This window comes from Poecilia reticulata, chromosome 21 (genome assembly GCF_904066995.2).
Source record: "Poecilia reticulata chromosome 21, P_reticulata-male-v2, whole genome shotgun sequence".
Taxonomy (NCBI): Eukaryota; Metazoa; Chordata; class Actinopteri; order Cyprinodontiformes; family Poeciliidae; genus Poecilia; species Poecilia reticulata.
The window spans coordinates 16,848,500-16,869,097 of NC_088850.1; the positions used below are offsets into that span (position 1 = coordinate 16,848,500).

The 20,598-nt window shown below is 39.5% G+C and overlaps 1 protein-coding gene across 9 annotated transcripts in view; it reads right to left on the reverse strand.

Moving 5' to 3' along the window:
- The window catches only part of evlb (Enah/Vasp-like b), a 39,707-nt gene continuing 19,109 nt past the window's right edge, over nucleotides 1-20,598 (reverse strand). For 3 of the 9 annotated variants that reach the window (XM_008398354.3, XM_008398349.3, XM_008398358.3), the window contains exons 2-13: nucleotides 12,821-12,989; nucleotides 12,248-12,425; nucleotides 6,680-6,746; nucleotides 4,313-4,380; nucleotides 3,932-4,173; nucleotides 3,724-3,848; nucleotides 3,080-3,119; nucleotides 2,824-2,875; nucleotides 2,656-2,713; nucleotides 2,513-2,573; nucleotides 2,228-2,285; nucleotides 1-952 (exon numbers count right to left, since the gene is read on the reverse strand). In XM_008398354.3, coding sequence (XP_008396576.1) covers nucleotides 882-952; nucleotides 2,228-2,285; nucleotides 2,513-2,573; nucleotides 2,656-2,713; nucleotides 2,824-2,875; nucleotides 3,080-3,119; nucleotides 3,724-3,848; nucleotides 3,932-4,173; nucleotides 4,313-4,380; nucleotides 6,680-6,746; nucleotides 12,248-12,425; nucleotides 12,821-12,989 — 1,189 coding nt within the window. In that variant the 3' untranslated portion in view covers nucleotides 1-881. Of the gene's footprint in view, nucleotides 1,035-2,227; nucleotides 2,286-2,512; nucleotides 2,574-2,655; nucleotides 2,714-2,823; nucleotides 2,876-3,079; nucleotides 3,120-3,723; nucleotides 3,849-3,931; nucleotides 4,174-4,312; nucleotides 4,381-6,679; nucleotides 6,747-12,247; nucleotides 12,426-12,820; nucleotides 12,990-15,930; nucleotides 16,076-20,598 lie in introns of those variants that run through there. The other 6 variants (XM_081602854.1, XM_017302246.2, XM_008398351.3 and 3 more) reach the window with 6 other exon arrangements.

The window sequence follows — 20,598 nt, forward strand, 5'->3', positions numbered from 1 at the left end:
TTTATCCAAGACATTGTTCACAGTTTTATTTGAATTCATTTGAAACTCACTTTGTTTTTTCCCCCTCCTCAAACCAGGAAGCACTTTGTCATAAAGGGAGACAATAAAATTAACAATACTTCACCATATCTTTGCAGCCAATAAACATTTTTTATTAACAACATGATCACAAATACTCTGGTGTTTTGTTTTTATTTTTTTATCTCAGAAGATTGCATTATCAAAAGAAGTTTATTTTTGTTCTTGGTTTCACGTTGAAGGCTATTTTTCTTCTCTCATTTTTTAAAAAGTTTCTGTGGTGGTTCCAAATGTACATGGTGTTGGTGAAAGGGAAAAAGAACTAAAAAAGAAAAATTGAACATAATTATAATATTTCAGGTCAGGTGGTGAAAAGCAAAAAAAAAGAGGGACTGCTTGTGAATGCAACTCAAGCGAAACTTAATATAAACAATGTATAAAATTAAAAAAAAATCCCAGTCTTACATTGATGTGCAATAAAACATCGCTACCATCATAGTACTGTCATAACGTCTCCGATATTACAGTTGTTTTATTTCATCTCATTTTATCATTGGAATGATAGAAATAATATTAATGGAAAAATTATATTATTAACAAAAAATATTTAAAATAAACTCCAAAAAAAGAAAAAAAAATAATTCTAATAAAATAATTTTATATTTCATAAATTTCCTTTGGACCAAAGGCCAAAGAGAGGAGAGACGGGCAGACAAACAGACGAAACATGTTAACAAAACGGAGCAATCAGTGCGAGAATGTGGCCCTTTTTTCACGGTAGAAACAAACAAACCAAATGTTACGCAGACGCGGCCGAGGAGTTACAGAAACGGCGCCGCATCGCCGAACACGACGAGTGGATGTCACAGTTTGGGCCTCTGTTCCTGACTTCTCCTCCTCCTCCTCCTTCTCGTCTTCAGGGCCTCAGCAGCGGCTGCAGGGGGCAATGGTTTGAAAAAGCGATTCAGCTCTCAAAGTTTATGTCGTGCTAACTCGACTGAGTTCATTTCTAATGGCTGTGTGGAGAGAGAAGACGGGGAAATAAGTTGGGGTTAAACTGCAGGCAGGCAGGTTACAGTAAAGACAGACACAATCTATTTTAAAGGGACATTTCTCATGTTTTGATGCGGGACGTCATGTGCAGTCAGCATATTACGATCTTGCTCTCCGAGAGGCTTCGGTAAAAATTAAACAGTTTCCCTTGCATCTGGAGATGTAGTGAGACTAAAGGGAACCCGTTATTCTACTTCCAATCTAAAGAAAAAAAATCCTACCTGTTTATGCAAACACTCTCTAATAAACCTCTACGCCACTGTAATCACTGTTTGACTTTAGGCATTTATGGAACAATGTTTCATATGAAAACATGTTGCAACATGGATGCTGATGTGATGGCAAAAATCTGCTAGGCTTGGAGAAGCAGCTAACTTCAGCCTCCAGGAAAAACAACATCTCTAATTGTTCTTGTTGTTTTTCTTTTTTTTTGTGGCCCCATTTCTTAACAGAAATCCATATTTCTATTATCGGTAAAGACAAGCGAACGCACCACTGAGCGAAAACACTTATATTGCTCTTCAGGAGACTGGAAAATAACAAGATAGTCACTCATCTAAACCTGTCCATATCTGGTGTCGATGTAATTATTTTCCAAAACTTAAAAATGGCTACAAACAAGGCTGGATGAGGCCCTAAGTCTGTGTTGCCATGACGCTCAGTGGAAGGACGACAATGGAGATGAAATCAATCTCCAAATCTCGCTTTAGCGAACTGGGTCAGTTTTTCAGTGGGAAATACAGCTGGAATAAAGCAAATACCTTTGCAGCTTTTTACACGTCTTTACTAAAATGTGCCAATATAATAGGTTTCAACAATAATTGAACAATATTGCTTAATCGCCCATGTTAAGTCTTGATTAATTATGTATTTATACAGATTTCTCGAACATGTTATACTATTTATTATTTATTGCTCATTACAAAAGCATATTTTCTGTCTAACTACCACAACTCAGCTCAAAATAACATCTATTTGATTTTATGACATGAACTGGACTTACTGCAAGCATTTAGACCAAGTTATTAAATTGTTACATTTACTTTTCTAAGTATCTAGCGCAACCTAGTGGTTATAAAAGCACATAACCGGTTAGACCGGTGCAAACCAACCGAGTGTAACATTCCAGCAGCATGGGTGTAAAAATGAAACGCACCATCAATGATTTCATCCTTCACTTTGTGCAGTTCACGGAAAACCTCGTCCAAGATTTCCTGTAGAACAAGAAATTGACAGTCTCTTTATTTATTTTCTGTGAACAGAAGTTCACAGAAAACAAATGAGAACACGTCATGTAATGGAGGTGATGCGTGGATTATCATTTGGCTTTAAAAGTAAATACTGTGGCGAACAGACCGTTTTTACTGTGAATATAAACCAGCGTATTTAGCATCGTGTCGGTTTTCCCTTTGTGCTGCCATGCAGTTTGGTTTTACTTCACCTGCTTCATCCTGTCGAGATCTAACGAGTCTGTGTCGCTGACACTTCCTGCTGTTCGTAACCTGTGGGACAAAAAATTTTTCTTTTTTTTAGGAAATCATCTGTTTCACTGACAGATACTGTTTGAGCTTCCCCGGCTCTCACCTCGAAACCATAGACCTGTCTGCAGAGTTCGCTCGGTCCCAGGGCTTCTTTGCACCGTCTGTGAGACAAAAGCAAAATGTGATTTTTTTTAAAAAAATTTCTCCGCTGCAGGACAATCAGACGATTGGCGAATGAGCAGCTTGTGCAGCTCTAACGTTTTTTTCCTACCTGTGGAATTCTGCGCACCCCGAGTGTTGGGTGACGAAGAGTTTGCATCATCCTGGAGTAAAACGTGAGAGAAAAAAAATATGGCTTTTCAGCTTTGTTGCACTGGAATTACATTTATCTTCATTTAACTCAGCAAGCACTGACAAGTGAAGCCGTTTTGGTTGTGTAATCACCACCATCGTCATCGACTGTATAGCTTTGACCGACATTTAGAACAATTACAATCCATCACTGCTGCTGCTGCTCGTCCACTTACGTTTTGGCTGTCGTCAGGCTTCTCTGAAGCCGCTTTCCTTCTGGGGGAAAGAAGAAGCCTCAATTAAGAATGACATATTTCACCTAAATAAATAAATGGCAATTTTGTTTGTCAAACAGACCGTGGATACAAAAGACAGAAAGAAAGGAAGGCAGACGGACAGAAGAAAAGAAGGACAGAAAGAAAACTATTTTTTATTATTATTATTTTTTAACAACACATTTACTTGTCAATAACTATGATTTATGACATCACAATTTTACGCCCTAAGAGGCATTCACATAAGCGCAGGGTTAAAATCTAACTGTCCATCAACCAACATCATTAAAACCACACTGAGAGAAAAACTCAGTCAGGTCATCACCGGAAAAAACTAACACTTTAACCATTAAGGTGAACATTGTGTCAACTTTTTTCTCCGCATCATCACTTATGTTGCGATTGTTTGATGTTTTGTTAAAAAAAATGTAACAATCTGCAGTTTGCTTCTTTTTTTTTGTATAGACTGCACCAAATTTAAAAGCCACTAGAGACCAATGAACTGAGAAAAAAAGAGAGAAAGGAAGAAAGATAGAGAAGTAAAGAAAGAAAGAAGGAAGGGTAAAAAAAGAAAGGAGGATTTTTTTCGGGTTGATTGCTCTGACCTTCGAGCCAGGAGAGCGTTCATCTCCTCCATCAGTCCTCCACTTCCTCCACTCGTTCGATTGGCTTCATTTTTGGTACCTGAAGAGCCGTCCTCAGGCTGACATACAGAACTTACTTCAGACGGCTTCTCGATCATGACCAAAAGAACAATTCATCATATGTGTCGTCAAAAAACAAAACAAAAACACAAATACGTCACACTCTTACCCTTTGGACACGGCGAAGTTTGGCTCCGGCGATCATTGCGGCGAGGCCGGTTGGCGCGGGGCCCTCGTCTCCCTGGCTGCCTCCTCCTATAGGCAGCGGAGGAGGAAGAGGAGGGGCCACCGCTGACAGCGGCGGGGGGCCCGGTGGCGGCGGAGGAGGGGGAGGGCCGCCCATGTTTACAGGTGGAGGTACTACAGGTGGGGCTACGGAGAGCACAGCAGGGTGGCCTTGGAAAGGAGAGCCTGGAAACATCAAGTCAAGGGTGAAGAAGACTTTTTATTTACCTCAGGATGATGATATTGATGGTTTCAATTCATTTGTTTTTGTGCGAGTGAGAAAGTAGAAACTTTAAGTGTCTTCGGTGTGCGCATGTGTGTGTACCTGAGTTGGAGGACCGTCGTTCCCGCTCCATGTGCGCCTGCATCTGCTGCTGCTGTTCCATCATCTGCCTGAAGGCAAATGGAGAAAACACAGCTGCTAATTCAGCATCCGAAAAAAAAAAAAAACAACATAAGCATTGAATATTTGATTCAATTCCAGTAACAAAATAGTTGAGAGAACTACTTCACACAAACAGCTGAGAATCTGTAGAGCTGAACTCAAGCCTCTTGAATTTTTTGCTCCAGTGCAAAAGAGAGGCATCCCCATAGCATGATGCCTCCACCACCATGTTCTACTGCGGGGATGGTGTTTTCAGGGTAGGTCTGCAGTTGGGCTAAACTCTACTGAGTTTGATGATAATACCGGACTGAGCAAAGCTCCACAAGATGTTCCAAATTTGGATTTTTATTTTCCTATCTCAGATTTAAAGTCTCCACTACTTCCTCCCTGACCCGTCTACTTTGTTTTATGGCCGCCATGACGCTTCTGTTCTCCAACAAACCTCCGAAAATAATTTCCCGGTCTACCTATTGTTGATTTTATCCCTCTATATCTTTTGATAAGTCGATTTAATGTGAAAAAGACATATATCTTTACCCAATGCCACATTGTTTTGGCATTGGGTTAAAGAAACAAGTTAAAGATGAACAACTAATATGTAAATCGTGCATTTGAAACAAAACAGACATTATTTAAAGCAGAAGTGTTTTGAGTAAATCCAGGTATTTCTGCGTCTTCCTGATTTTGGTGTTTAAATAATAATAATAATAAAAAATCTGTTTGCAATTTAAATAAGCAAGATGCTGTCTCGACCATTCTGGAGAAAACATTCATTTAGGTGATTTAAAACGTCCAGTCGACTGGACATTTTTGGAAAACATCTGCCAGCCAAGGCATCGCTCTCCCCTTCACCTCCACAGTTCTTCCTTGTTAAAATCACATTTTCATTCACTCTTTTTGTGACATGCGCTCTTTTATAATGCACAAAGCATATGTATGTCACACCCCAGGAGGGAAGGGAAGGAGACGGCTCGTGGGGAGGAAGCAGAGTCATCCAGCTGCGAGTTGGACGGGAGACGAGCTGAGACAGCAGAGCGTCTGATGTGACAGCAGAGACAATCTCCCGCCACGATCGCAGCTCCGATCCTGGGAATAGTTCGGCAGACATGGAATCTACTCCATTTTCTACAATGTCAGTGTCCCTCTAAAACCTGGAATCTGGCATTCGGATCAGCCAGCGTGCTGGGAAACTGAAACTGAAACGAAAGAAGAGCCAGTTGTGCTTCTGCGAAGAGAGAGAAGAAATCTCTCATTTGCCCATCCATCTTTTTTCTCAATTGCGATTATTACAAGTCAGCGGCGGTGCACGCAGCAGAACACATGAGCTGCGACTGTTTCTGATGTCGGCGCCTCAAATGTCACAACGCTGCTGCAGAGCTCTAAATATAGCCAAGAATCCTTTCTTCCTTTCCAGTTCGGTTTTCTCCGCGTCACTCTGACTGTTTTCCTCTCCTCAGGAGACGGCAGCTTCCTATTAGCAGAGCTGAGCTGCAGCACGAACACAAAGCTGAGGAAATGTCACCGCTGCTCATTTCTGGCAGCAAAATCAGATTTAATTCAGTTTGCGTGATATCAATATTTTTACTAATCATAATGCAAGCTAGAGTCACAGGTACAGCTGGAGCATATTTTAGATCAACCATTTTGTAATCCAGTGCTGGTGTCTTGGTTCAATGTAACTGTTCCCGTTTAGTTTTATTTTAATGTGTAAATTTATACACAAGTAACTGAAAGGATGAGTGTGCACAGAACATGGATGGATAACCTGATCAGGTGTTGAGAAACTAACTACTCAGGATTGAATGGAAGAATGCACACTTAAAGCTGAATGTGTTTATTGTTAAGAGATTGAAAGTGAAAATTTTTTTGTGACATATCTTTTTGCTCTTTTTCTGTCGCCTTCCTGTTTTAATAGTGTGAAATGAATCAATCAGCATCTCAAAAAACGATGATAAAACAAGTAAACGCATCAAAAAAACAGACTCCAAGTTTCCTCTTATCAATATAATCCAGTGAAATAAACAGATTGTTTAACTTTAAGATTTCATTTACAAGACAGACCTGTTTTGATTAAACAGAGGGGAAAAAACACTCAGTAACATTTCATGTAAGTAAGAAATTTGACTCAATTAAACAAGCTAATAAAACAGGACCTAAAAACAAAGTGCAAGTTTTATAAGATTTTTCTTTTTGGTTTTTTGTTTTAGCCTCAAGTAGCAAGTCCAAACCCAGAGGTGTTATTTTTTTGACGCTGCAGCCATCGCTGCGCTGAGGTCGGTGTGATGTGTCCGAGTGAATGTGTTTCACCTCGCTCTCTGAGCGTCGATCTCGTCCGAAGTGGGGCCGTTCTGGACCTGCCGCTGGAGAGCTGGACCTGCAGAATCAAAGCAGAGCAAAAAGACAGAGAGAGAAATATGGATAAGGCAACAACGCTGTGCTCAACAATCCATTACCAGCGCCTTGGATGTTCATAATAATTAGTGCCAGTCGAGACAATTAACCACCCAAGTGACAGGGGAATTAAGCAGGAGTTAACCATTATGTCACCTCTTTGTGGGGTACTGACTAATGCCGGGTGAAAAGCATGCTAATCCGCAGTTTAAATGAGCGCAGATTGATTCATCAAGCTCTTGTGAAGGCAAGTTAAACACCAGAGGGATGTGCTCTTTAGCTTTTTGTTTCACAGCGCGAGACGCCTTGCAGAAGGATTTCGACGTCACACCAACAAAACTTTATTTTGTTCCGCTGGGATTTTCTGCAACAGTCCGACACAAAGCGGCAGATGATTGAGAAACGGAAGGAAAACAATCCGTGGTTTCCAGTTCACGTGGAGTGTGACGGTACGGGGTTTGGCACAACTGCAGACTTACGAAGACGCAGCCGTCCACCTAAGCCAACAGGATATTAATCAGAGAGGAGTTTACCATTTACTTTCCATTTTATATAAATGCACAGCCTTGTGTTGGTCCATCACATAAAATCTCACTTGAACACCTTGAGGTTTGTGGTTGTACATTACTGAAAAAAAAAAAAAAAAACTTCAAGCGGTATGAATACGTTTGCAACGAGCTGCATCGTAGGATGAAAATGACTAATAATTCTGTTTTTCTTTTTACGGTTTGCGCTGCAGGGCCCCTGAAATGTAATCCCTTTAACACCATTAGGGAGATCTACAGATGGAGAACCAGATAGGGTGTGTGATTACTTCAAGACGCGATAAGACGGGAGCAAAAGCCACTTCAAGCTGAGGGATTACAACAAAATCAGAGGGATTCGTCGTCTTTTTACAATGAAGCCTCCAGTTTGACTGAAGTGCCTCAGCGGTGTTATTAAATGTGTCACTGAAGAATCAAGAACACGTTCGTATATATACGTAAAATGCTTCTTTAAAGAAATAAGTATTAGGATGAAGTACGATTGTGATCATTGGATCTTTAAAGTTTTTCACAGTTTCTCTTTTGTGACCTCGTGGATTTCTTTTTCAACAGAGCTGTGAAACAAAGCAGAACTAAAAAAAAAATGTTCACATTCGCCACATCCTGTCCTCGTCTAATGAAAAGTGTTGCTTTACATAATAGCGCTGCGGCTTTCAGGGTCACTACTCTGATGGAAGCGGCTTTGGCTAATGGCTCCCATTGATCAAGTAACACAGATCCGAAAATAACACAGGCCGAATTAAAGGACGCGAGTCATACCTGGTGTCAGGTGATTTACCCGATTGTAGACATGTGAGCACGGTAGGTCTGGTGTTTACCTTACAAACAAACAGAGAACTTTGTTTCCATGTATTTATTCATGCGGAGTCATTTTCTTTCTTGTTTTTTAAGACAGAAACACCACAACATAGCGTTAACAATACATTAAATCCCTTAATTTAATGTCCAACAGAATACAGACGCATCAAGCGATTTGAAAGTGACGTGAAAACATCAAACATCTATTGCCACAGTCATCTCAAGCATGTGTCGCATTTTCCCTTAAAATACTCAGTTTTATCATGCTGGTCGTGGACCCACTGACACCAGGTGAGTCCCATTGCACCAAGACTCAGCTCTTCTCCTTAGGTCTGCATGTTAAGTGCAGCAGTGTGCCAAACTGTTTATTTTTAGATACACATATTCAGTTAAAGGCTAAAGACTTACTATTAAAACACACACAAGAAATGAGTTTCTAACTTTTACCGACACGTTCTTCATTTTGACGCCCTGCCTGATGTACCCTGCTCTAGTCTCTTTGGTATCTCTCTCAAAAGTATGAAAAAATAAGGTTGCATGCTGATGACATGCTGGTTTCTTGATACAACGTTTAGCACTGGAATATTTTAATCTGCCTCCGTTGGTCCCTTCGTCAGCATTTTGAGCGAACGGCTGCACATCTTCTGTTGCATTTTGAAGGATATAGCTTTCTTCCTGCCAGGACGGACTTCTAAATCCAACATGGCTGCCTGTGTTTAGCTACATCTTATTAATAACTTTATTTAAAAAATATTGACTTGTTTGTATCCCATTTTCACAAACAGTACCGTTTTGTGAACATATGAGAAGTGTTTCCAAGAACAAAATCCAAAAATCCAAAGAAATGATGTTGCCTGTATTGCTAATAGTAATTATCCTGCTCCCAGAGCACATCAGATAACTAATTCCATTGTTTTTTAAACAGGAAATTATAATCTAATTAAACTGGGTTTGACGCTATTCTCTGATCCATTTTAGCAGAACTTGTCACCAGCTTTGTCCCAATAGTTTTCTGTTCCCTGCTGCTGTTTTAAACTGGAAGTTCTCGTACTTTTCTCCACTAGACGTCCTTTAATCTTTGTTGAACCAAACATAATTTTCAAAATTTATCTGAGCAATTCATCTTTTTGGCTGTGGAAGCTTACCGACTCTACTTTTTTTTTTCTTTTTGTATTCACTTTGCAAATCATTGATAGTAATAATTACTTCTTGCAAGTTTGAGAACTGTAGTTTAACAGATTTAGTTCAGGCTTGAAAATGTTTCTTTTACTCAATGTCAGTCATGAGAGGCTCAAAAAGAAATCAGAGGACTTCAAATTACTACTTTCTAATTAGGTAACTATAACATTTATCCAAATGTTTTGCCAAATGTTAACTTGGATCTATTGGCATTTTCCAGTAAATAATTTCTGCTCTGGCTCTTCACAAACCAATGTTTTGTTTTGTTTTCTCCATACAAACACAAGCAAACTCAAAAACACAAATCAAGCAGTTTTAACCACAGACAGAAACACAGCAGACACATTTTTTTTTACCTACATGACATCCTGAAGAAGAGGAACCGGCCGTAGCAGAGACAGAGACACTGACAGACACACTCTCCTCTGACCATCTCTTGCCTTAAGCTGCCTTTACTCCTCCTCATCATCATCATCATCTTCGTCCCCATCCATCACCTCCCTCCCCATGTTTCTTCCTCTCCTCACCTGCCCTCCTGTCTACTCCACTGAGTCAACGGTATCGTCTGTCATCTTCATGTAAATGACACCGGCAGCGACAGCAGCAGCCGCGTAGCGAGCAACTCTGGTTAATGTTTCAAAAGGTCGAATTTTCTCTCTGCTGCACAGTGAAGGCGCACAGAGACCCGGCCTCTCTGAATGATATCGGCTTCATCTCACTCATCAGCAAACTACTGGATAATAATGTTAAGAGTACATCATTCTTTTGTTTGCAAAATTAAATTCAACCAGCTTAGAGTAAGAAATATAATGTATCAACATCATGATTCTACGCATACTTGACAAACTCAGTAATATTTCACAGTGGTACAATAAAATGCACATCTTAGCAGATTTGAATGTTAAAAATGTATTACGTAAATTAACGTAAGAGTACAGAAAATGTTGAGAACTGAGAAGTGATGGAAGATTGTTTTATGTCTTTCATCCACAAACAACATTTTTTTACAGCTATATTTAGCACACAATACTTTTGTTGTAATTTTAGAAAAGTCTTAGTCACAACTACCAGTATTATTTTTCTTATATTCTACCAGTCAAATAATTCTTTCAAACTGATTTATAGTCAAATGCATTATATTCATTAAATACACCCAGTTTAACTTATATACTATATTGCAAAGCCCTGACACATTCTCGAAATTTGAAATTGCTTGCTTCATGAAGCGGACTGGTTACTGGATATTTTTACGGAAGTGACCAGGTCATTACTGGTTTTCTTGAATTACAAATCAGAAATGTAACCTTTAAGTTCCTTTAAAGTACAGGTTTCAATATATTCTGCCATCTTTTCTTTTTTTCTTAGTCTGAGCTAATTGTTCTATAACATGAAAGAAGAGATCTTAGTTATTTATACAGATAAGCTTATAAAGGACTAGCTGTAATTTAATTCAGATCATTTACATTTTTGTGGTATCTTATTTGAATAAAATAAAATCAAGATGTCTGTGTGGGTTTATTAAACTTGACTCATGAAGTAAATCCATCACAAACTCAGTGAAGACCCAAGGTCACGCTTGAACCCACCTCACCACTAGAGGGCGGAGTAGACACACCTGTTTAAACAGCAAAGAAACATCTCGTTTTTCTAACTCTCGTATTATAGCATTCATGCTAGGTCAATGAGTTTATGTCTTCTTTTTGCTTCCAGTGCGAAAATACGACTATAAAAATCAAACTTACTCATGTTGTGCTTTCTGTATAGTGCGTAATTTCTATCGGTGGCTGCTGCCACTCGAGCCTCTTTACGCCGCCGCCCCACGTCATTAGGCAGATGAAAAGGTCCGCTCTCTAGCACGGGACCCAGGGGAGATCTTCTCAATGACTCATTCAAATTAAGAGGCTGGAGGGGGACGACGGGGGACACACACTGCTACTGCTGCTGCTGCTGCTGGGGAAATGAGTGGCAAGCTGTGAAAGTCACTCTGTCTCCGTCTCGTTCTACTTGCCTCTCTCTCTCTCTTTGTGACTAACTCAGGCATGAATAGTGAGTTACTGCAGGACAAACTTGCACATCTCACAGGCTCATGCTATGCTAACGAAGTGTTTTAAAAATAGGACTTAACTCCAGCTCCAATGAATTCCTGGTGACTCCCAGTGTAACCAAAGCTTGTATTAATGTTATCAATTGCACTCTGTTCTGTTATGTCAATAAGAAAAAACCCCATTAGCCAGAGTTTGTTAGACCTAGAGGGCACTGTTGCCTAACTTAGCTGCATTTTGACAGATACTATCACACTTGAACAGGTTGCTCTGAACTGCTTAGGTCAGCATTTATGGCCCATTTGCTGAGGATGCTGTGTCATGATGGAGGCAGCAGTTAGGAGATGGTCTAGGAGTTTCACTGATTTATACTTAAGGTCTCAGGATACTGCTGATAACAAATAAAAGAGACTTCAGCTGTTAAAGAGATATAATAGACTGAAGAACGTGTGTGTACTTGAAGGATAAAAGTAGAGCCACATGCACGAATCAGCATGAATCAGACTTTAAAATATAACTTTTTAGTATTTGTGTGTCTCCATGACGACGTATGAAATCTTGCAATGACCTAAGCCACATAACTGCAGCATTTTAAGACTAAAAACTATAGCTATAGTTCATGCTAACATAGAAATAATGGGCTATGCTTTTCTATGTAATATAGAAGAGTTTTTCCCTATTTAGGGTAATAAAGTTATTGTAGGCAGTTTTAAAATGTGGGTTTTTTTTAAATCAGAAAACCAAAAATTCAATGTGGTCCAACAATTGATAAGAGTCTAATATTTCCTAACTTTGTTTTGTCCAGACTACGTACTCCTAGAAAAACATCCTCCCTCCAGAATGAAAAGTTTATCTGGGCACCGGCAGCGAACCCATCCAAGTGCAAAGTGCACGCGTGGTGCAGAGAGGGGTGACCACACCTCCATCCTGAGCGCTGAGTACATTGAGGGCGAAGAGCATGGCGTTGGAGAAGGTGGTGGCCTCCTCCTTGCTGGCAAAATTGAGGCCGTAGACCTGCCTGGCGTCCCTCCATTGGTGAAAGGTCGGGGTGGCTTGGTTGTACTTGAGGCCTTTCACTATGGAGTAGTTGATAACCACCTGCAGGGAAAAGAAGGAGAGGAGTGGAAAGAAAGTTATTTATGAGAAACATCGGAGGAGTGGGGAGTTGAAAACAGAGCATGTAAACAATCTGGCCTGTACAAGTTCCTAAAATAATTTCAATCTAAGATCAAGTGTCCAGAGCATTAGGTTTATGACCCTGACTCATAAACCTAATGGTGGACTCCACCACTGCAGAAAAGATACAACAATGTGGATCAATGTACTTTTTCCATCTTTACAAACACATGTAAATATGCGTTTATGGTGTCTACAATGCAAATTGTAGACACCATAAACGCACAGCAATTCAGAGGACTCTCGGTGTGAGTCCAGGACGGTCTAACTGTGTTGCGTTCCTCCCGCAGCGTCGGAAACGTCACTCCCCGGGCTACCTGCTGGTCTTGCAGCTTGACGCCCACCACTCTGAAGGTGTTGCTGGCAGTGTTGTGGTAGATGTTGATGCGGCTGAAGCCCTGCTGGCCCGGCTTGATGGGGACCCACTTCTTGCTGGTGTCGTCGTAGACCATGACAGAGGCCCGCGCCTGGCAGATACTCTGCTCACTGGCAAGGACAAAGGGACGGAGAGAGGAACGAAAGGCTTAGGAATATTTAAGTGCTTCTGAGTCTCCTTATTAATATGCATGAGGCTGAATCTAATTTGGGAAGATTCAGAGTTTTCAAGGTCTATTTTGGCCAAATGTCGTCGTAAGTTGTAGTATATCTGCCATGTGTGTAGTGATGGACTTCCTAGTGATATCTGTGAGCAAATAAAACAGCATCCAATGCTACTAAAAAAGAGTTAACATTTCTAATTATTTCAATTTCGAAATTAAAGGTGTGTCTTAATCTCTTCCTGACCAAAAACTGCATTTTTCTGAAAAAAAAGTTTAGTTTTAAAAAATTGGTCGTAACCTTCCAAGCATTGTTGAAGCCAATATTAAATATCCACACGTATCAAATATGTTGGAAAAATTAACAGGCGCTTGAAAGGTGTCCTAGAAAGGTGAAAAGAAAAAAACAAAATAAAAAACAAAATAAAAACACTGATTCTCTCCGTGTCGTTTTTTTTCCCTTCCAGACATAACATCTGCTAAGCAGACATATCAGGGGGATTGGGTCAAACACAGTCACATGCCTGAATTAAAAACTTTTATTTTGACTGTAGGATTTAGTCTCATCTCATCTCCACTGCCGAGAGCAGATTTAAAGTCTGTTACGGTTAAAGCTACCAAAAAAATAAATAAATAAATAATAGCTGAAACCCATAGTTAGCTAGTAGAGAGGGAGGACAAAAGCAAACGTTCTTGGCTTCATAAACCTGTAGCCTGTGGTGAAGCTGTACAGAATAAATGTGCCAATAGACTAGTAATAACCACACTTATTTACTTATATTACTATCGCTATATCAGTATCTTTTTCATATCTCCGTGTTTCTATCATGAAAACCATTTCACTAAAAACTATAAAATAGGTTTGAGGCTACCTAAATGATCCAAAGTTTGGATCAGGACTGCATTTTGGTTCTAAAAACAGAAAAAAAAAAGTTTCAAAATACAACAAAAATGGCAGCTTACAGCTTACTTTCTCCCTAAAATTTTAATACGTCAAAAACAGTTCTTATAAATACAAGAAACCGGTTAAATATCTGAGTCTGTTTCATTGGATTACTTGCAATACTCATAGGTCAGAGAGGTTTGGCTTTTGGTAATTTGAAATCAAAGTGTCGGGCCACTTTCAGTACTCCTAGTCTGCTTTTTTAAAACATGTATAAGTCTGTTCAATCAAATAGTGAATGCAGTGAAATTTAAGGTCTGGTTTTTAAACGTTTAAATGTAAAAAAAAAAAAAAAAAAAGGCCCGTTTTCACCATTTTTGTACATCTTTACTGGGGTTGCTAAATGATTTGGACGTTGCTTTATGACTAAAAAGAAAGCACAAGCTTTAAATTGTGAACAAATTATTTGGTTTTCATCTGCAAATAACAAGTAAAGCAGCTGAAAAACACACAGAACCAGAAACAAGCACAGCTCAACGTCTCCTCATCAGTGCACTCGAGATTGGCTCCAGCAGGGCAATGGTGTGTTTAATTTATTTTGGTTAAGTCGCCGAGTCCATTCATTTTTTAAACAGCGTTCGAGGCAGCTGGCTATAAAAAAATAAAAAGTAGGTGCTGCGGACCCGGAAGCATGAATAAATGAGGTTCTTGTGCTAAAAGAGACTGGAGGTGAAGAAAAATAGAGATGAAGCAGAACGAGAGAGTTTGATTCTGACTGACAGCTGCAAACACAAACAGGAACGCTTCGTATATCGCTATACGAGTGCGACGTTCGTCAAGCTGATGTGCAGAGCATGAATAATGAATTAAATACTTATGAATTTACCATGACGCCGCACATTAGCGCACTCGCACATGCATGTGAACTCAAGGCACAACGAGCTTAAGCCGCATCATCCGAGATCAGTCCGCTGCCAAATGGTGCAACAGTAAAATCGAGCCTACTGAGACAGAATCCTTTCCTCCAGTCCGATATATTCAATAAAAAAAAAAAAAAAACAAATCTCCTTTGCATAACAACAGTTTTGAGAGAGCGTGTTATTTTCCGGACTGGATTAAAACGTAATCTGCTTCCTCTGAGAGTCTGAACGCCATAACCTTGAGGGCAGAGACGACGGTGACACCCACAGGCCACAAACACACACAAAACAATGAAAACAGAAAGCGGCTCCAAGAGGGAATCCATTCACAGTCTCTAATGCTCAAATCGCTTTCAGATGATCCCGATGTAGTAAATGCTCTCCAAAGGGAAGCGTCGATCGATCTCTAAAATGAGGAAGGAATTTCAGCATACTCCGCCAAATTCACTAGCCAGTATGTGAAATGTCTTTAAACATTTGATTGTTTCAAGACAACAGAAGGTTTTTTTAATAGCAATTGCGTGCTTATGATTATGTGAAAGTTTAGGAATTGCTAAACTTTCAGATCTTACATATTACAGAGAATAAAAGATGTATAACTTATTTCATCATAATGTTGATTTACTTCTGAAAGGCGTTCAGAGATCTTTGTGCGTTTTCTTGGACTCAAAATTAATCCATTAAATACCGGCGCTGCGAGTATGTCTGTTTTCACAAAGTATTTAATGAGTAAATATAATCAACATTTGAATCTGAACTTGTTTTAATGAACCGACAGATTTTTTTAAAGCATGAAACAAGTCAACCCGCTTCTCCAGAAGTCTGGAGTTTGGTTAATGAGGGCTTGTGATGATAAATATATGAATTATTCATTCAGATTGCTGAATTTTAAACGATTCCTCAAGTTTGCACTTCATTTTCAAGCAGAAGCAGAAACATTACTATACATACACACACAACAGGTCAACTGAGCTTCTGTTTTCCTCGTTTCAGGGGATTCCAGGTGTTTTGTCAAAACCTTTTTACTTTTTTACATAAATTATTCCTGCTTATGGCAAAAATGTTGGTAAAAATAAATATTTTTTTACCCTCAGTCTCTGATTATGCCACCTGGTCCCGCTCTAACCAGTCACGTCAAAGCGTTAGCTTCTTCTCTGTCTCTTATTTCTGGTGCTTCCTGTCTGGTTGCAGTAAAAATGTCCTCTTCCGGCGTCATCTCCTGATTTGAAACGAGCAGCGCAGCCATGAGCTGTCAGACTAACAGGGATATGCTGTTGATTTACAGAAATCACAGGAATGAAAAAAAAAAAGATGTAATTAAAACCTGCATGCATAAAAAAAAAAAAGAAAAGAAAGAAAACCCTGAGGCAGGAGATATAAGTAGCACTTTGATCTTCTCTTCTGTGGATGATTAGGCGGAATTTGAAATTCCCACAATATCTGGTTGGTAATGGTCTGACTGGAGGCTGATTCTTCTTTCACGTCTGCTTAATTTAGAGACATCGACTGAAATCGCACTCGTCTGGGAGTTGTTTTGAAGCCGAGAGCAGTTCTGTTCAATTTTTTTTTTACTATGTAGTCTCGACTCATACAACTACGGCAACTTGCAAGAGTATTTATACCTTTAAAAATGATCAGATTTGGGAGTTTGTATGATAGTAAAGGCCTGTACATTTGTCAGTCATGTTTCTTGCAGTAATCTGCGCTGGTAGGAGGCTCGGCCATCCACTGGAGGACTTGCAGCAGATTTTACAGAGCACTGCCCTGCAGACATCATGGCATCAAAGCCACTCTCTGTTGTGGCTCCACTCTCCGAGGGACGTGCTGCTCAAGGCAAGCGGCGCACAGACAACAAAGACGAATTGGACTAAAATAGCAGCACACACCACTGTATGCTAATTTCTGTTCTCGGCCAAGTGGAGATGCATATCTACACACTCCGGTTCTGGTGCATTAGGACTGGCAAGGCATTGAAAAGCTGGTAGGTGTTGTTAGCTTAGCTGCGAGTTGAAACAAACTTCCAGACTAAGATAAAAGTAGAGACTTAATAATGATTGAAGAAGTAATAATGCAATCTTCGAGATTCCAAGTATGAAGCCGGTTGATACCTGAAAGGACTTTCAACAGGTAGAACATGGCAAATCTACGTACAGTTTTAAAGTTAGCAACTTTATTTGAGTCTAGACAACCCAGAAATGTGCTACCTGCAAATTAAGATATATTAAAAAAATTATTCAAATTTAAGATGAAAACAAAGCAAATTTTAAAAGACAAAGATTTTTCTGATGTGGTTGTATTATTATTTTTTTTTGTCATCCAAAACGATTGACTGTTGCCTTATGTTGCAGCCGTTAGCTAAACTAAATAAATCAGGGATGTGTTTCTTTAGACACAAAACTAAACAAAATTAAAAACATGGAGGAAAAAAAAAGAGTAATTACATTCTTCAACAAAACCTAAAATATGAGTCACTGGCTCGAACAAACCCACTGAGACATTGTCCACAAAACAGAGCAGCAATTCGTTAGAAGTGACACGACCTTTACAAATACAGAAACCTTGAGGCCCAGATATTCACAGCCACCATGAACTGCAAAAACTCAAGACGTGAAGCATCGGACCTCCAAGTCTATCCGTTCCAAAACCAGATAGTTGTTTTATGTGTGAACTGCAGCCATGAAGCCTTGAGTTGAGTGAAGCTGTTGGAGCGAGCGGCCCGGTGAGTCACTGCAGCACGCTGCTGGGGTTAATGAGTCTTCCACAGCTCAAAACAAGCTTATGCTGCATGGTTATGCAGATTCCTGAGTAGTAGTGGGATTCATAGACTTTGACCCATTTCACACAAACAGAAAACCAAAAAGATCCCCGTCTCAAAGAAAATGGACTTTTAAAGAGATCATTTCACTCCTATATACAAGCATTGGAAGCACTGTGCAAATACATTGAAGGGTAAAATGAAAGTTCGATCATCCAGATCAGTTTTCTCTCAATCCCAATTCATTGGGTTTAATATGACACCCTTTAAGAGCTTCAAATGTTTTCACTTTCCATAGAGAGAGAACCGTTTACGGACATTGTTTTAAGTTTTATTTTCCATCAGCAAACATCACTTTTAATTTGTTCAATTTTTAGTTACAGGCACTACGTTTAACATGTATTTTAGATGCACTCTTACAAGTGTGCCTTGTAAAATGAAAAGGCTCCTACCATAGCTTACTACTGTCGATGCAAACATATACGACCTAAAAGGGAATGCTAATAACATAGCAAGCCCATCAGTATAGCAATGAAAATGGACACAAGCATAATGGAAACAAACACTCTTAACACTCTAGATTTGTGAAACTTACTCTGTCTGGCCTACCACATCAAGGCTGAGTTGCTTTTATTCACTTAGTTGCAACAATCCTAACAACTGACTGGAATATGGAGCAGAGACAGAAGCTCAAGACTGAACTTATTGCACAACTACGTTGAAACTCACTGAGGTTTGAAAGTGATCCATTCAATTTAATTTATTTATATAATGCCAACAACTTGGATGATCGAGAGAATATCCCAGGCAATATAGTGCAACTTCTTTTATCAATAGTGCTCTGTCAGTGCATTTTTATTCACTACAGTTAACCTCTATACATCTAAACGCATTAAAGTTTTTCTTTTTTCCAGAATTTGTGGATGAGGAGAAAAAGCCAGATCACAGAGGGGCCCTTTGTGCCCCCCCCACCCCCCGGCTGCTTATAGGGAAACAGCGAAATCTCCAGAGTGAGCGGACAGAACAATCGGCACCATAAATTGTTTGTCTGTTTATCTCAGTCCCTCACAAAATGTTCTCTGTTTTTGCAGACGGCAGGACAGTGATGAAGAACCCTCTGCGCTGGGAAGCAGCCAGAAAAGTGGCGCAGTGAAACTTCTTCTGCATGCCAGCGAGTATGCGTGTGTGCGTGTATTTCTGCGTTTGTGAAGAGCCGACTGCATAAAACATCAAAGCTGCATAAAGCAGGAAGAAGAGCAGCTGACAGCTTAAAGATTTATAAGTGTGCAAAGGCAACAAGACAGAAACCTCAGCTAAACCTGCAGAGAGTGGGATAAATTGTGTTAAAATGTGTCTGCAGTCCCAAACTTTGGGGCAAGTTGGTAACATTTAAAAACGCCTTGATTAACTTCTGAACCGAACATGAATTTACATGAAAGTTTTTGCAGTTGATGCAAAAGTAGAGCTCACTTTCAGAACCTTTCCTGCATCTCTGGAATGAACAATGCCTTGAGGAAGTAATCTCCCAAGTTTTTCACATTTAGAATATTTTAACACGATTTTTACATTATGCAGTTACCAATTATGCACAGGAGGTGCATAATTGGTAACTTGTAGCTGCACCTCTTCCGGCTTAAGTTTCTACCAGCATTTTTCTAAACAGCTCACACTCAGTCAGAGTGTACGGAGTACCAAACATTACACACAGATAGACTTTATTTACTAACTGTGTGACTTCTGATGGCAATTAATTGCTCTAGATTTTCAAGTGAGGGGGAATACAGATGTATGCCATGTTTTGTACATTTTATATGTTAATATTTTTGAAAATTGTGCATTTTTTTTCTTTCCACGGTTTATTCCTGACCTGGTAAAATAAATAAATAAAATCACTGACGTTGTTTGAACTAAAAGGCAACAATACCCAAAACCAGCTTCTCAGCCTCTGTGAAACGCATACACAAGCTGATAAATTGGTGCAGCATAACAGCTTGTGTTTACATGTTCCTGTCCTGTGGGACGAAACCATCCCGTTGTTCATGAGGCCAAACTTAAAGAATGTAAACCATCACGCAAAATGGTCGCCTGTAACATAAGCAGTCTGCCTGCTGTGTTGTATTTCTGATGTTTAGGTGGTGGTGCTGATCTGTGGGAATGAGAGCAACACGGAAAACTCCGGAGAGACAGGGGAGGAAAAAAAAAATATATATATATATATAAAAATGTGCCAGTGCTGACAGCCTGACTTTTACACAGCCAGTCTGCTCTAGTGCAAACAGTTATAAAACAAACCAAATGGGTCAACTTGCAGAGAAGAAGTCTAAAAATAAACTGGCCCCAGCTGAACCAGGTTCCAGGCCTGCAAATCATGCTGGGTAATTTTCAGAGCTACGACAGGAAAACTCCTGAAACGTGGACAGGCTTGTGCTGCGAGCAAAGACTGAAAGAGCGTGATGAAGCAACGCTCATTAACGTTGGATACGATCCCACAGATTATAACAGTGTTTTGAACTGACTCTTTAAGGTTTGCACGGTTTGGACCACTTTAGAGGACACAGATGCGTCTTTTGGAGTGTCAAGTCCATGTTTTAAAAATGGTACATTGCATATTAATTAACATTTACATATAAATACATGTTATTATTACTATCCGTAGATTTTCCTGTCTTGTTATGAGTCAGTTTGTAACCATTTTGTCTAAATAATTTATTTGTTGGCTCTTTAGCATAGTATGTTGGCACATGGTAGTATAACATGGTTTTAATTACAAATTTTGATAATTATTGAGTCAGTAAGGAATATTTTTCATTAAATTGAGAAAAGGGGTAGGATTTGTGTTCACTTCTTCTTACTCCATTTCAAACAGAAATGTAGCGTTAAATTATTTTGTTTATTATTTTGCTTATGTATGAAAGTTTTCTCTGTCCTACTGATTGTTTTTTTCTTGTTAAAAAGCTGTTTGCAATAAATGAATCAAAATTACTATAGGCAAGTGGATAAT